Source organism: Solea senegalensis, linkage group LG5 (genome assembly GCF_019176455.1).
Source record: "Solea senegalensis isolate Sse05_10M linkage group LG5, IFAPA_SoseM_1, whole genome shotgun sequence".
NCBI lineage: Eukaryota > Metazoa > Chordata > Actinopteri > Pleuronectiformes > Soleidae > Solea > Solea senegalensis.
This window is the reverse complement of record NC_058025.1, coordinates 9,230,163-9,248,395: the sequence shown is the minus strand read 5'-3', so window position 1 is coordinate 9,248,395 and position 18,233 is coordinate 9,230,163. Positions and strand designations below refer to the sequence as shown.

Here is an 18,233-nt window from a genome sequence, read left to right as displayed (position 1 = left end):
TTTGCCGCTACACAAGCATAGTTTCTCAAGTAACTTTGGCTTCTGTGGGAATTCAAACCATAACCCCTTTTGGTATTAGCAGCAGACACTGCTTACTGAGCTATAAAAGACCAATTACAGCTAAATGTTGTAAAAAGCTGGCCATAGCTAATGTAGTCTGCCTGGTCATTAATGAAATTTGCAACCTGTCTGTCTCTCTCTCTCTATACACACACACCCACACACACACACACACAGACTCGTGCACACTTGACAATATGATGCTTATTTTCTGGTCAGTGAAATACAGTTAGTACTGCTTCATTGCGCTGGCTTACACAATTAGTGGACCAGTGGATTCAAGGGATGAGCTGTGTTGAAATGAGAGGATAACAAGGAAGAAAGAAAGCGGGAAAGATATAGCACATGGGAAATTGTGGGTAACTGACCAAAGCAAAGACCAGATCTTCACCAGCCATTCCCATGTCACCTCATTGTGCTTCCTTGCCAACGCAGACTAACATGTATCTTTTACGACTAATTAGGGACTTACAACCTACAACAGCACACACACATCAGTCTTTTCCTTTTTCTGTTTTCCCTTTGAGCAACAACCATTTTTGGCCAAGTCATTGGGCTTGTGGGAAGTATTTGACCTCAAAATAAACGCTGATGTCAACCCAGCAACCCGCTTTTTCCTTCAAAGGAGATTCCAGGCGCTCATTCTTAAGTTCATAATGTTTGTTTACCAGTTTAGGTGGACATTATTTGCTGGTAAACTATCACTGAAAGTAGACTGGTGAAAAAGTCTATATTAATAAGGTCCATTTAATAATAAATACATTCAAGTCAAATCATTTCATCAATCATATTTAGAACTCCAGGCTAGTCGGCTGTGTTAGATCTTAATTAAAATGACATGAAATGACATCGTGTGTCTCTTGGCTCTGAGAAGAACTCTAGTCTACTCGGCGACTGAGTAATAGCTTCATCTTGTCCTTTCTGCTTCCTTCCTTTTTTTTAACAGGTGCCATCTTTGATGACTCGGCACGAAAAGATGATGAGGTATTACGCCTTGCCGTGGCAGATCTCAATATGAACAATGAGATCTTGGAGACAGAGAAGGTCACCGTTTCTGTGGCGTTCGTTAACGCAAACAACCCCTTCCAGGCTGTGCAAGAAGGTAGGACACTGTCTTTATACACTTGTTCCTTGGAGCAAAAAGCCCCCCAGTTGATTGATCAATGATTATATGGCGACTTTTGTTAGCATATCGTAGTCTTCACATCCTTATATCTACTTCTTCAACTGTGCAACGAAAATAAAACAAGGAACAAATCCACAATTTGGCACAGGCATTGATATTAATGAAAATGATGTCCGTCCTTTTAATCGCGAGAGAAAATTCCAAAAGCGTTGAAAGTGTCTATTCACAAGAGAGGTATCCGAAAAAAAGAGAATAAATAAAAATACTTATCTCTAATGATTTCCCTTTATTTATCACGACCGTTTGCTCTGATTTCAATTTTTACCCCAATGGTTGGTCATGTGATCTAATCACTTGATTAGTCTATTTAGGCACCTGCTGTCTTTGCGTTTTTGTTCCCCACATCTGTCTTAATGAAAACGACTGATATGAAACATGCTGGTTTTCAAATCTCAAAGTATTCATGAGTTAATTAAAGCATGAATACATGTATACAACATTTTCTACATTTGAGTGTCACGGCTAAATCTGCATCCCCTTGAAATATTGAATTTGTTTCTAATTTATACAAGCATGAAGGCATCATTACACTGTACATAAAGTTGAGCCAATTCAATACTCATTATTGCATTGGTCCAGTATAGGTCAAAACCACTGGAACAGTAACAATGAAAAGTAAAAAGTGAAATCCGACACGCTCCGTAGACCTAAAATAACATCTTGGTATATCACAAAGCACTAGCTGTAAAGAGAACAGTGCACTGCTGTGAAAACGCCTGGAGTAATGTGGCAGTAATGGGAACAACATTTGCACGGGCTTTGTCTGCATGGCTAAATGTGCTAAAGCGCAGTGTCAACGTGTGAACAACTATTTGGTGCATCTGTGTTTGTGGTTGATAGTGATAAAGCAAAAACAAAAACCCAACAACAACAAGAAAATCACATTAGCATTGGCTTAGAGAAAGAAAGAGAAGAGTATCCTGCATAAGCCCGGTAGCCCGTGACCAAGTGGAAAGGGAACTTGGCTTGTAACCGGAGGGTCGCCGGTTCAATTTCAGGTACTTTCAGGTATTTCAGAATCAGAATCAGAATCACCTTTATTGTCATTATACAGTGTACAACGAGATTAAAGGACAGTTCTAGTAGTGCAAGTGAAGAGATAAGAGTAGAAGGAGAAAGAACGAAACAGTGCACCAACACCTTTGACAAAATTAGAAGGATATGTAAAAAAAAAAATAATAATAAAGTATTCAAGTATTTACAGTGGGAGCCAGTAAGGGAAATATGCAGTATATGATACAGTACATTGTATAGCAGAATTCTAAAACAATAGTCAAACGCTGAAATTAGCTCGAAGGACCTTGCCGATGTGGATGCAGTGTGTGCGTGTGTGTTTGTAAGAGCTTTGTTGTGGTTGTTGCTTTGACATAAGGGCTATGCAGTTACATCGTGTGTGTTTGTTTACGTCGAGGACAGGGAGCAGCCAACATCTCAAATGTCCTATTTAAACCCTGTGTGTGAAATAAAGACTGTGAATAAAAGTAATCAGACAGCACAGCATGGACGCAACACTTTTCACCAAGCAGACTGAGCCAACAACGGGTCGCTCATTGTTTCAGCGAGATCTTGTTTTTAAGATCAGTGAATGTTTATTTCTTTGCTGATTTGGTACATTCTTTTTTCAACAGTCCCAATATGGACACAGGCAACTTTGAATTGTCAGCTACTGTCGGGCAGTATTTATTGGCAGTACAGGATTTGTTAAAGACATGAAATTCCACTGATTAATCTGTTTATTTCAGTTTAGTTTGGGATTTCATTTAAATAATGTTGAATGACGATGCTTTTTCGTCTCCGAATGATTGAAGTCCCAGTTTCCTCAGTCAGTTGATTGGCCTGTCCAAATCTGTGGCTGGTACAATGAAGCCTTCAATGTCTTTCTGTCTGCCCTCCCTCTGAACAGACTGCCTTTCTCATTTCCCTGCCAGTCGGCTTGCTGGTCCTTCTGTTTGGCTGTCTGTCTGTCAGTTTAGGTAGCTGGCTGACTAATTGATTGACAGTCTCCCTATCTTCCTGTTCATCTGTGTATAACTAGTCAACTTTCAGTTGTTCTTGTCTGTATCTTTATCTCGTGTGTTATGATTTCAACGCCTTTGCTTTGTGCACTTGGAGTTGTCGCAGGAGATTTATTGAAAAGGATTTCATTCATTCTTTAACTTTTAATGCTATTGATCTGCACATTATCTGTATTAGGTCCAGAAGAGTAACACTGCATTAAAGCTGCAGTGCATAACGTTTGTTGTTGATATTCTGCCTCTGTTGTCTGCCTCTGGTTGCCGTGAACAGAAAATGATGTAACATTATTTATGTGCTGCATCCTTCATCTTAAAACGGGCTCCTCAAGCAACAACTGTCAGACCTGAGGGAATGTTTGTGTGAATACACAAGCAGCAAAAGGGTGGGCAGGGGCAAAAAGCATTCATCCCATCAAACTGCAGAATGACTGTTTTTTGAGCAGTGGAATTCACTTCTTAAAGTTTTTGTGGCCGTTGCTTTGTGTTTTTTAGTCTATACTCTTTCCTGTTTGTAGTCGTCTTGCTTTACAGAAGCAATGTTGCTATTGCCTCCCTCTGCCTCTGTTTATATTTAAATGTTACCGACTATGGATTTAAATCATACAAAAGTCGCTGACATTTTTTCAAAATATAAAAACATTTGTTGGTTTCCATCCCATGTGTGCAGGCATTTTAATTAGCACCAGATCTTTTTATAACTGTTGATGTGATTTATTTGTTAGATTAATAAGAAGTCAACATGGTTACAAGACATAAACAAAAAACCCAAAACAATGTTGCCTAGACAAATGAAGTATTATTTTTCTTAAAAGGCTTTTTCTGAATGACCAGCTCTGTACAAAAGAGAGAGAGTGGCAGGGCAGTAGACACTCAGATTGGTTTTAACATTAATTCAACATTAATCCATCAGGCTGGATTAATGTTGTCCCAGCAGAATATACAGGTAAATGTTGCCAAATCTATAATCTGCACTGCAACTGCTCGTGTGTACCTTGTAGTGTTAAATACATTAATTTGCTAACTTGTAATTCTGAATGTCTGAATGCAAACTTCCTTAGCTCTGAAGTGACTGAGCTACAGTATGTGTGCATTAGTATGCATGCATGCGTATGCCTGTACTTTCAGGTTTAGCATTGGTGGGAGGACATTTTGCTTCAAAGAGATGTCTGAGTGTCAGGTTTAAGGTCAGGTTCATTTGAAATGAAAGCACTCTATGACTCCATCTGACTTGCTTTTCCTAATTGACAGACAAAACAGGTGCGATGGGGAGTGCAGTATATCCACAAGTCAATGTTTGCATGCGTTCTTGTATTTTTGTTACCTCCTCAGGACTTTTTCTGGACTAAACCAAAACTGAACTGACAGGTTTAGGTGTGTGTTTACAGAGTAGTTTCAAGAGCATAAAAAGCTCCTTGGATGAAACCACTTCCCCTTTACCTCTTTCCCCGTCTTTCCCGTACATGCTGCTTAATTGTAGATCTGCTCTTGTCACTTATATTCACATTTCACTCCCACTATCCTGCTATATCCGTAGTAATCCGGCCTGACATTACTTAGGGAACGGAGTGTGTGTGTGTGTGTCCGTATGCATGCCTGCGTGTCTTTTCATGTCTCCATCAATTAAAGCAATGAGAATCCCCTAATTGGATAACAGACTATGGAAAGGTGGTGGTGGGAGGAATGAAGTGCATGGGGGTGGGGACCACAGGAGGGAGGCAGGAATTCAATAGTTGTCTCAGTTTATTTTTCATTCTAGTTTAGTCCTGACACGTAGGGCACACAGCGGCATTTATGCACATGTTACCACACAAGGAAACAAAAAAAAATTCACACCTTTTGTTAGAGTGTTTGCACACTGCAAACCTATACCTGAATTTTAACATTGTTACTCTGAAAGCAAATTGTCTCCATCAAAATAAAAAGTTGTTTGTATTGGCTGTTGCGCTAAACAAATAATCTGAATACAAACGTATACAAACGGAATTATCTTAATTATTATACGCACTTACAGTATGTTGTGTTGACAACTGCAAAACAGAGGTCTGTAATGAATTGAGTGAAGAGGGGGTGTTTAGTCGATTAACAGTTTAGAAAATGAATCTGTTCCTATTCATAATTGAAATCAACCTGATTCATCAGTAATGGAAATATGTGGTCGTTGCAGCCTCACTGTAAGACTGTGCTGATTTATTCATACACGTTTTATTATTTCAACGTAGCCGGCTGCAGTTTGCATTTTGTTCACAATTGCTGTGTGAGGCTCTATACATTTCAGCACCATGGACAGCACCAAGCATCGCGCGCACAGTCAGACAAGCTGAACTCAGACAAACATGTATCGCGAGCATTAAATGATTACAGACAATAACTCGTAATATTAGTGGAAGAAGTCTCAGAAGACGCTCATAAGATTTCTGTGACACTGGGGAACGATGAGAGTTAAGAAGACACATATGAGATACTTTAATGCGAAATGTTTCCTTTTAATCAGTAAAGCAATTACAGATAAGAACAATTGTGGCTTAAAGAGGGGGTGGGTTGGGGGTGAGGGGTCATTATGTATGCATTATGCAGTCCCAATGTTGCCAAATGAAGCTAGTGTATAAATGTAGTCTTTTGAAATGAATTTTTTTTTTTATACTCCCTTAAATCTTTGCCTGTATTGCTATGGCACAAAGGACTGAGGTGAAAATGTTTCAGTCGCGATGGAGATTAATTATAAGCCCTGCAAATATGAAATGGGATGTGAAAAAGATGATAATAAAATGTTAAATCTTTGTAAGTTCTTAATTAAAGTTTCACTGGATGAGAGTGACTTCATTTTATATTTAGGAGATTTGTCATCTCCTCTTATTATCTATTCTGACACAGTGGAACTCGATGTGATTCGCAGGAACAATGTGGTGTGGTGCTAAACCCAGCATGAAGCGAAATGCCTCAAGGGTGCTTGAACGTGACCAGAATAACTAAAGCAGATTTTGTCGTGTTCGCCAGTGCACTGTGGTAAAAACACATTAAAAGAAAATCACACTTCATCCTGGAAGGTCAGCATTTTCTCTTAAAATTCAACATTTTCTTCTGGTCTTATATATTTTTGCTATCAGGAATATAAATGATTCTTTCTCACTCCCTGTACTCGCATCTATTTTTGTTCTTTTCATATTAGGGTGTTTTAAATTTTTTATTAAAAATAGTGCAACGTCTTTCCTGATCTTTTCCGTTTATAAAACATTCATGTGGAAAAATTAAGAAGTCTCCCTCCTCTGTTGGAGCCTCAGTCTGCAATCCAAACATAAATACCAGCAGTCAAAGCACTGTGCTGGAGACAGACATGACTCCACAAAGTATTCACACTATTTGCCAAAAGTACTTATACTCAGTACTCAGTATTCCACAATGACAACAACCACGTTGTAGGAATGTAAAATCTGAACTCTGAAAGTAAGTGTGTTTGCTTTAGTTGTCCTTGAGATGTGTGTAGAAGTCAAACAGTCTTTTACAGTGTATTTAGCACTTAACATGACAACATGGGAATTGATTGATTGATTGATTATTATTGATTCAAGTGCTTTCTCCTGTTCATTGATCACTAAAGCATGGGTGGATGGAGATAGATAGTTAGATCTGTCCAACCATCATCATCACGATAATGGCAAACAAGCTTGTCATCATGGAGAAGAAGAACATGTCACTGCAGCTTGTAAGATGCAGATCTACACTGTTCACTTCATCTTGTTGTAAAATGCCTGTATATAGTATAAGTTTACATTATTTGCCCTGTTTTTAACATTGAGACAAAAACTCTAACTTTAACAACATTACATCGTCAGGCAGGTCTTCCTTACAGCTGCCATGTACGCTTTATTTTTTATCATTGCATACTGTGCTACCTATGCTTGTGCTTCCATGAGTCTAACAAGCGGTTAACACCTGTGGATAGTTACCATGGTTGGGCCCTCTTTTTGGACATTGTAACAAAATGTTAAATGTTCAAATTTCAAATTTAACATGCAAGTTCTTCATTTTAAATTATTTTAACATGCTGCAAATTGTAAATAACTGCCAGATATTGAAAGTTATTCAGGAAAATGGTCAAAAGCACTTACTCACAGGACATTTTCTGGTCCTTTTATGGTTAAAATAAGCACAAAAACAAGTCCAGATGGACATTTTGAGGCTTGTGTGAGGTGTTAAAGGGTTAACCAAGAGCTTAATTATATATCATAATATGGCTGTATAAAGTCTTCCATTGTATGATGTTCTAATGTGAAAAAAATGCAATGTTTTTAACTGTCGCCTCTACTAATGGCTCTATTGTGAATGTTTCACCAGCATTATTTCATTTATTTATTAATTAACACAGCAATGATTCAGTGTCCTGCAGTGACATGGCTCAGAGGACACATTCAAACCTGTTAACTGTGGCCACATGCAGTTACTTGCTGTTATTATGCGAGCATGGAAGCGCAACATGGCATTTTGACCACAAAAAGAGCTCCTGTTCTCAAATATTCCCATGTAAGCTAGAAAATGTTATTCTCTAGCTTAGAATGCACAGAAAAGGCACCAAAGACATCTTATGCTCTCACGCTGTTACATCACACGGAGATGGTGAGTTCACCTCCTGCTGCCGCCCGCTCTTCATTTTCCAAATATCCAACATTTGTCCAAAAAAACCCAAACTGTATACTGTATACAAACACACAGTTGAGTGATGCTGTGCACACACTGGCTCCCTTGATCATCCTTGCTCATCGCTCGACACTGCATTCATCCTTTTCTGTAAAAGACGGTAACGTCTCTCCTCCATGCAGCTTCAAACATTACCATCCATTTTTTCCCTCATCTCTCGTTCTCTCTTTTCTCTTCCAATTTGACTTTTTTCTGTCATTCTTTGTCCTCATTCAGTAATGAATTGCAACAATTCAATTAACCTCGTCCACTAATAGGGGGGGTCAGGTAGCCATGACAACACCGGCTATGGGCTGATGCTGTTTTGTGTGTTAGCATGTGTATGTGGAGTTAAGTAGCTGACAGCTGGTAACAAACCAGATCCAACCAGACATTTGGGGTTTTGAATGGTGTGTGTGCACCCTTTCAATCAGTGGTAGGTCAGTTGATTGGTTGGTAGATAAAAAAAAAAGAGTTGTGTAAATATGTCAGGAGTGAATCTCTATTGAAAAGTTTGATTTCCTGCCCCCACTGAGCGTTGGCTGGCTCTCTCTCCCTCTCTCTTTTTCTGTCTGTGTGTCTCTCCGTCTTTGTTTCAGTCTGTATGGTGGTTTGACAGCAGCTTTCCGTCTCTTAATAAACAAAGACAGTCCTTCACTGCAGATTGGGGGGGGGGAGAAGTCGCCCACAAATCATTTTTGTCATGGCTTTTCCTTTTTACTGCAGTTCTGTCCCTCAACTGAAAACATTTAAAAACAAATTCCCACAAGACTAAATATTAAGCTTGAACTTGAATGACTCCACATTAGAGGGATCATTTTATGATAGTCTGTGAAAACACAGGCCGTGCCACTTGAATTGAATGCTTTTAGTTTATAGGTAAGTGTAGACAATTTGTTACAATAAGCTTCAACTGTTGTGACAAGAAATTGCTGTAACAACATTTCCCCCTGTTTACATGTTTACAGTTTGGTTTTTCCCTCTAATTGTTTTCACTGGTGTGATTATAGTGGCATAACAGGTCAGTGGTTTATTCCACACAGCAGTAAACCACATGACATCTGAGCACATTATTCTAAATGTGTCACTCTGATCAGTGATCCTCCGCAAAGCCAAAACACTGTGTCATAACAAACGCAAGTACACACCCATGGAGACATGCAATCAAACAACTTCATATAGTGGAGAACAGAAGATGAACAGTAACCTACCCTGACGATCATTTGGCTCAAAGGTGCCGTTGTACTCTAACACGTCTGCTTTAGTATAGTCATCAACCACACGGACAGGGAACAGCCAAAAATCTTCCAACTGATTCAGTCAGTTGGAAGTGGATTGACTTCTATTTATTTGGACAGATTGAAAAAAAAAAACACTCTACTTTACCTTCCTTACCTTAACCGAAACCACTTAATGCCTCCCCTTTACCATAACCTAAGCACAATTCAGATCTTAGCCCTAAACTTAAACCAGGTTCTCAGAAATGTTCTACCGTTAGCACCAGGTTTTGGTTCCCATGAGGACAACTGGTCCTAACAAGGTCAGTGTTTGTACCAGGAAACGTTCTGAAGAGGAAACAAATAGGAGTACACTCACTGACTCACAATTTTCGTTTTTTCTTTTACACTTGCCATTCCGTCTGTCACCAGGGCAATGATTTCAGCCCTTCCTTGAGCTAATGGTTGACGCCCAGTTGACAGGCTGTCACTCAGACCACTGCGTTGCCATAGTGATAGCGCAAACCTCTGTTTCTCTTTGACAATTGGGAGATGTCTGTGAATCACCTGGGTGAGACAGTTTGCGAGAGACTGATATGGGAGAGGAAAGGTGAAGGAAGGTGTTAGTTATCCAGGGGATTTCTTCTGGGTTTCTTTGGCCAATTATTGGAACTGTTAGTGGCAGCTCCGAAAGGCACAGTCTGGTTATTACATTGACATTCCTTTCCTTCTAAACTTAACCATAACTACTACTGGCCATAACCCCTACATTTAATCTAAGCCTAACCTCATGCTTCAAGTCCACCAAAAAGGAAGACACATCCCCATAATGGGATTGTTTAAACAGATGTATGTCCCCACAACATGAGTAATAGCAGGAACACACACACACACACACACACACACACAGTTTCAGGGTCAGGAAGGTGAGTGTAGAGAGGAGTGAGTTACAAGAAGAATAATGAAATGGTCCGAAGAGCCAACGCAGTAGCTCTCACCTTTGATAAGCACTGAAAGAGGTAGAGAAAGAGAGATGCAGAGGAGTGGAATGAGAGAATGAGAGAGGGGATGGCATTTTGGAAAAAAAAAAAGAAGAGCCTCACCATCTGTGGTTTGGGAAAGGGAAGGTCAAGAGGGATTGTGGCTGGGGGAATGAGCTGTGATTGTTCATTTGTTGCCATACCTGTAAAGGGGAAAATATGGAGGCATAGAGCTGCAGAGGAGAGAAAATAAGGCGCAGGAATGAACTGAGAAACGGAGGGACAAGAGTTCCTGTGGCATCTGTGAACCTCAGAGCAAACGGAGCCTCTCCACCTTTAAACTCATTGCTCCCTGATGTAAACATCATGCAATAATCAATAAATAAACTCGACTTAAAATGAGAAAACTGTGTTGTTAAAAGGAGAAACGGCTCTGATTTTTTTCCTCCTCTCTGGCAGGTCATCCTTTCACTTCCTCATTTAAAATCAAATTTTGTCTGGAATGTCCTTGATGAGCAAATTCAAAACTGGAGACACCACTGAAGAGCTGAGGAAACTCACGGCGCTGCATTAAAAAAAAATAGACCTGGAAGGAAATCCATTCACTATCACAGTTTTATCATTTATTTTATTGCTAATTGAGTTAAGCAAATGTGTTCTATGTTTCAGATCACTGGTCAAGGCTGCAAAGTCTTGTTTTACATTTAAAATTTCATGTAATACGTCAGATTTCTCTTAAAGTGCCCGCTCTTTCTGCTTCTCTCGCTTCATGCTTTTATTGCACTTCCACTCCTCCTCATTCATTTCCAGGTGTAAGCCTCTAGGATGCCTGAAGCTAACCTCAGGAGATCCCCTTACGTTGAAAAGAAGACCTTGAGATCTCTATCCTGTTTTTACTGCTACTGATAGCCCGACCCTGCAGCATAAACTTAAAGCCCTGAAGTCCAAAGGAAGTTGTTGAAATGTTCTTGTGGCGGACACATAACTCTTCACAGTAGTTGCTGTGCATTGTTTTACGTACATCTGGCCTCTAGTATTGCAGTATGACAACATGCATAAATGCTTCTCAGGTCATGAGAGGTCATAAAATTACTATTTCCATTAATTATAAAGACATTAACATCCTTAACTCGTGTTGCCCCTTCATCTCAAGACATCCCAACAGACTAACTGTACTGTCTTTAATGTTAATCTTCCATCTGCAGACATCTTCCCTTTTTTTCTTTTTCTCTCCCCCTCTGCCACAGACGGACAGGCCTGAAACCACACAGGCATAAAGGACGTTGTTCACAGACAGGAGAAAGCACTTAGTTCCTCCTTCACACCTTTTAGCTAGAAGGCCTTCTGAGAGAGAGAGAGAGAGAACACAAAACTGCAGAATGACTTGTGTTCATTTTCATCAGACAAGATACAAGAGCAGGCAGAGTTAAAACACATATTTACAATGATGCTGCACTATTGGGGAAAGTATGGATGTGGCAAACATGTTTTTAATTTAGCTTTGTTATTCGCTGCTATGCTTACTATCGCAAATTGTACAAAAAGTGTGCACAAAAAGCTATTTAGTTATTCAGTGGTCCACAAACCAAAATGATTCAGTTTTTAATGATTTCTTTGTTTTATGGGGCAAAAAAAACTGAAAATGTTCACAGTTAAGAAGCCGAAACAATCAGAAATCTTGTTTTAATCATGAAAAAAAGCTTCAAACCGATTCAACGATGAGCAAAATAGTTGGCTGTTCATTTAGTTATCATAGGTAAATACATTGTTTCGTAGGCATGAGAAGAAACTGTTGTACATTATTTAGATGCATCCACTTAAAAAAAAAAAATCAGTCAATCCTCCATCTTCTACCACTTTATCCTCCACATGAGGGTGGCGGCGGGTTGCTGGTGCCCATCCCAACTGACATAGGGTGGAATGTGGGATGGGAGGAAACCGGAGAACACGGAGAAAACCCATGCACACACGGGGGAGAACATGCATTCTCCATACAGAGAGGTCCTTGTTCCAACTGGGTCGTGAACCTGGGTCTTCTTGCTGCAAGTTTTCAGACAGCTGTGCATTGACCTGCAGGAGGGGTGATGAAGTCTGTGATGAAGACAACTGTGTTGTGTGTCTCAAAATATAAACTTGGTACGGATCGGCAGCGCATGAAGCACCAGTGTTTGCATTGTGATCTGGTCCAGTACCTACCGACCGTATAGGAACCGGCATCATTTCGTCACCAACTATTAGAGATCAACGCCACTGAAGTGCTACCTCATCAGTAATGGGAAAGGGGCATTTGATAATTTGAACTGTGAAGCAAGAAAGGAGAGCGAGTGGAGGACAAGGTTGACACAGAGAGGATAAAACGCAGATGCATTTCTTTGTTCATTCAAGGATTGGAAAAGAACAAAGATGAGTGCAGAGAGGGAAGGCAGTGAAAGATAGTATTTTGCTTTCTTGTCAAGAGATGACTTTGTATGTGACTTAGGTTCTTAGAGGCGCCTAACCCTCGCCCAGAAGAAATGACTGGGTGGAAGATAGAGCGGTGCGAGGAGTAAATGATGAGGATAGAAAGATTGAGGAAGGAGATGAGCGCTTCCTTCTGGAGAAGTGGGTACCGAAAAGTGTTCGATGTTATCACAAGTGTCATGACTGGTTGGTTGGAGTATCTCAGTGTATTGGCTGTTAAACATTAATGACTTTCTTGTTTCCCTGTGTTTGTGCATAGTGTTCGTGTCTATCAAGTTGTGATAATATCACAAATTTCCTGTTGAAGAATTGTGCCTGCTGTAGACCTTAGAAGACAACCACCCCTCTATTCTGTGTGGAATATTCCTCTGGCAAAAATTCAACATTTTTTTTATTGTTATTATTATTATTGTTGTCCGGAATGCCACATTCACTGAAGGGGAAAGGGATTTGCGTCACTGCATTATGTTCACAGACGTTGCCACTTTACTTTACCAGCTGTCTCAATTCATTGTGGACTTGAGCACTTGCAGATTTTACAACTGGTTGACACTCCAGGCTGTTTCCTCACAATTCCTCCCAGGCAGGGACACTGTTGACTTGTCCCAGGCCTTAAAAAAAATAAAATAAATATAAGCATTACTCAATTTAAATGTCCTTTTCCACATACTATTCAGGAGAGATGGAAAGTGAAATAGAATGTAAATGCATTAAACTGAGCGAATAAACCTCCGCTCCTCTATTTGAGTCAGTGTAATACCATCTATGCTGTGCTATGAAAGTAAGTTAGTAAGAGTTGTTGCACCGTGAAGTAAAGCAAATAAATGTATGGAACATGGTCCGGTCAAAAGGTTGCAAGAGGTGACTCGACAGTGTTTGGGTTGAAACTTGTGAATGCTGTGATCTCCTCAACACCTCTATTGTCATTGATTTTGATATGTGCTATGGACATCTGCAAAAGTAGAAATAGGTGCACATACTACACTTCGAGAATCAGCTGGCAAGATTCTGTCCCAGCTCTGTAATTTATGGGAGGATGTGTGATGTGTGTTTTCCTTCTGCAATGCTGTTGCATCTAGTTCAGCATGAACAGAATGCAAAACAGTTTACCAAGCCAAATATTAGAGCATTAACACACTAAAAGTAGCTTCGGCTTCATTTAGAAAATAAATTAATTTCTGCATTTGGGTGAAAGCTGATCCCCTAATCATGGGGAACATTGACAGGGTTCCTACTCTGGCAGGTGTCTTGAAGTAGGCAAAACTGTCAGTGTCTATTATGGAACTCGTGATCTGAGAGCAGCTAAACACAACGTGACACCTCGTTTTAATTGAGAAGGATGCAAAGGGAGTTGACGACAAGGTGAGGGATTAATTCGCAGTGCCAAAACTCCACTTTTTCTTTTAAATTTCACTGCGGTAAAGACACTTCCTGTTATTGTGAGAAGAATAAACTGTTTTCAGATTGATGTGAAAGTGTGGGAGGACAACTTAAACAATGGCAGTTGATTGCGACACCACACACTCATCCGAATGCACCGAAAAACCAGCGCTCTCGGCACGTCTTTCCCTCCGCGTGTGTCCAGTGTCATTGCTAAGACTTTTCTCAACATCCCTAACACTGATGTCACCGACTGAATTAAGGGAATAACATTTTTAAGATTGGGTTTGTTAAAGCCCGTTTTGCAGACTTTGCATAGCTTAATTGAATTACACTCTGCTGTGCACTGCTTTGTGCGCCGAGTGTATAAATTAATGGAGATTAAGACAGTTAGAGAGTCTAAGAGATGGGGAAGAGCATGTACGTGTGTATCCCAAAGGCAGTAATATACGCAGCATCTGTATACAGACTGTACTGAGAGTTTCATTAAGATCAGTGTGTTGGCCACCAGCTGGCTTGTGCAGCTATTGTAGTGAGGTTGTTGTGCGTGTGCCAGCTGTGCCTTAGTTATATAAATATACTTATACTGCAATGATAATAGCTGAAAGATTAACATAAATCTAGAAGACATCCAGATTTTGTAGAACTGTACTGTACAACCGAAAATTGCAAGTACGAGGTCAGATGAAGGGTGGATCAGAGCCACTGCGACTTAGTGTACCGCCACAACCTGACCCAATGTATATTAACATTAAATTACCTAATAAATTGGTTGATGTTATTTGTTAGAAAATATTGCTTGCGCGAGTTTCAGGGACAAATCACTTGTGTCCATGTTTCAGTTAATTTAGTGTTCAACAACAAACACACGCACAAAATAGGAGCTTTCTCTATCCGTGCCAAATAATTATTTTTATTTTCTCCTTTTCATTTCTAAATCTTGACTTTTTGTCACAGTGAAAACTCTTCTGGCTTTTCATACGTGACAAGCTCAAGGTAATATTATTCTTTTTCTACATTTTGACACACGTGGGAGGCCAAGCTCCCTGTCGGGAGAACCACTGCAAGCCATCACTTTAATTCCTCTTGAATACAAAGTTACTGTTTAATAGACAGATCCACTCGTGGTGGCTTTTCACGGAGCTAATCTTGCCTGGCAAACATGGTGATTTCCTAGAGAGAATGGATAGAATAATCCCCAAAGTGGAATTACAATCCACCTTAAAGTCACACGGCACTCACGTGACCTCGAGCAGTTCAACCTGTATAATATTTCCAAAAGCGAAGACTTGTTGCCACATACAGGGTATCTGGTGATTCCACCTTTTTTTCTGCAGTAACATGTAAGTTGATGGCCACCATTATTTATGTCAGAGAGATGCGTCGCTTTACGCGTCAGGAAAGACAACGACTTTGACAGATACAATTGCTCCAATCAAACGGGTGTCTTGTGTGCAGTCAGGGGTTGTTATAAGCGCAGGCTTTAATGGAACGGAAATGTTTTTCATCAGCCATAAATAAGATGGGAATGTGGATGCAAAGTGCTGTTCAGACCTTTTTTTTACCCCTCAGAGGAATAAAGAAACACACTGTGGCTAAAAGCCTTAAATTTGAAGAAGAAGCCACCGAAGCGTCCCAATGTCTGTTGATTTCGCTTTTTTTTTACTACTTCCAGTGCAGTAACTGTGCAAATGAAATGCCGGTAAGACCTCCAAGCCGACATCAGCAGCTGCCGGTAAAACCACAGCTAATTGTGATTAAGTGTGCGTTAGTGCTGTGAGTCGCTCTGTCTGTCTTTCCACATCTGGAGTCAAATAACATAATGTGAGATGAGTGCCATTAATAATACATTATAAAACCGAAGCTGCGGGGAACAGCACAACATCTCACCGAGGGCCGTGATGGGTCAGCGGGCCATAGTTTGGACACCCCTGGTCTGTCGTGAGTGTATGTTGCTTGACTGCTTTATTTCTGGTCAGATGATGATATATTATTTCTAGGTGGGTGGCATTTGTTTGAAAGTGGCGTCAAGAAATCACAAAAATCAGTTTCAGGATAGTTTAACAAGCTGTTAAACTAGTGGATACTCAAATACATGACAGTGAATACTATTTTAGACATTTCTACATTAAAGTGTCCAAAAATAATGAGCCTAGTGTTCCCAATACTCTATAGTTAAAAATCTGCATTTCTATTGAGGATATTTTAATGTTTCATTACGGTAGCCTTTTATTTATGCCATCCGCTTTACCCTGCTCTGCTATAACTTTCTGAGCAAACCCTCTAAATATTCGGCACTACTTCTTCGCCAGTGAGGTGTATTTTGTTGACAACTCATTGCCATATGCTGCATATTTCGCCTTCAAAGCTCTGCACATAAAACACAAATATATAAAGGTGGCATGCACAAGACGACAACAATATCCAGCATCCCATTCCGCTTCCTGAGCAGTCCTCATCAAACTAGGCCTGTGTTCTGATTGAGAGAATCTGAGCAGCAGCCAAGGCGTGCTCTTTGTAATAGCACAGGTTTTTTTTTTTTTTGGTTTTTTTTCCAGTCAGATCTATTATTGACACTTACAAATTCTGTCAGGAGACATGGGGATGTTTTAGTGAAACACACATTGCTGCTTGAGTACATACAGTGGCGCACAGAGGTGCTGAACACTGACATGGTGAGCAAAGTGGAAACTTTACCCAGCAACTGCTTCTAAGCTGATCCTTGGAGAGTGTTGACGGATGTGCCATGGGGAATCCTCATTGACTGGCTTCAAACCGTCCACGCTGAAGAGCTTGCAATGGAAGTGAACTAAGAGATAGGAAATCTCCCTTTGCTGCGCTGCTGTCCAGGCACTGAATTCCTGTGTTTGGTGTACAGAAACTGCTGAGTCTTACAACAAGAGTCTTGATCAATTATACCTTGAGCCACTGGCTGCTGATATGGAACACTGGTGTACATAATAAGAGGGCCAGGCATCCTGAGAAGTATCACCCTCTGACATCTGAGTACAACACCATGAGAGATGAGCAATCACAGAGATCACATAAGTGTTGACTCTTGAATGGATGGGAAAGCCGGGCCAGGCATGCAGGTTGGCTTCTTGTGCTGATAGTAACATGCTCAGTGCAGAAGCAGATAAGGCCTGGCTTGCAGTGATAATGCAGGGACAAAGGTGGGAAGAGGCGAGCAATTTCTTTTTTTGGCTTTCAATTTTGCAATACTGGTCACCAAGGAACAAGAGTAGCCAGATCATGTGGGCTCTACATGCCTCCAACACCCAGAGTCCACGTGATCAAAACGGTCGCTGCTGGATAGAAGTGCTGGAGCGGAATGGACTGCTTGTATCAGAGCGCTTATATCGGAGATTTTTGAGGCAGTCCGATATAATCCGATACTCGTTTTTTGGGCTGATATTGGACTAATATCCGATATCAATATCAGATCTGTACATCCCTATTCTGAAGGTGGCGCACGTCATTTGCGTGGAAGTATATCGGGGCCTTAAGTCTCTGTGTAATTATGCAACTTCAATGTAAAGACTATATAATGGTGTATCACTGTGGTAATGTAAAGTATACAACAACAAGCTCACACGATAAAAACATGCAAAGAATGAGTGAGAGAGACCGAATGAGATTGAGAAGACTGTGATTCAAGGGTGGGAGATAAACCCGATACATCATTACCCCCCGGCCCACCCCACCTCTCTGTCTCTATTGCACTTTTGCTCTTGCTGTCTTCCTCTCAATCCCTTGCCTTAGCTCTAAAAGATGGTGTGTATGGCATAGTAATGAATTCGTTGCGCTCCCCCAAGCCCGGAGAATGAGCCCCATTAAACTGCATTAAAACACAATAAGGCCTCTGTCTCTCTGTGTGCGTGTGTGTGTGTGTGTGTGTGTGTGTGTGTGTTTGTGACTAAAAGCCAATATTTCCCTTCCTCTTGCCCTGTATTTCCTTCTCACTCTTGATTCATCATTCATTCTCCGTTTGGCCCCATGGCTTTTTCCCCTCTCTGTGCCCTCACCACCCCCTGCCCCCTTTACCTCCTACTGCCATCCTTCCTCCATCTCTTTTCTTTTCATTTGTTTCATTCCGTGTCACCAGCTCACCCTTTTGCGTGTCACATTAATATTCAGTAAATGTCATTTTATTTCTGAATAACTGCTCTGTTTGCTTCACCCAAATCAAAAAATGGTGGAAGTGCTCTCTTTATTGCCAAACTGTGTGTATTAATATGTTTGTGGATGTTGTGTCTCTAATCTG

General features: G+C 40.5%; 1 protein-coding gene across 3 annotated transcripts in view; it reads left to right on the top strand.

Annotated features, from left to right (window-relative positions):
* grid2 (glutamate receptor, ionotropic, delta 2) overlaps nt 1-18,233 on the top strand; it is a 375,714-nt gene that overhangs the window by 62,520 nt on the left and 294,961 nt on the right. For all 3 annotated transcript variants that reach the window (XM_044026431.1, XM_044026432.1, XM_044026433.1), the window contains exon 2: nt 1,007-1,162. In XM_044026431.1, the coding sequence (XP_043882366.1) occupies nt 1,007-1,162 (156 nt within the window). The remainder of the gene's footprint in view (nt 1-1,006; nt 1,163-18,233) is intronic.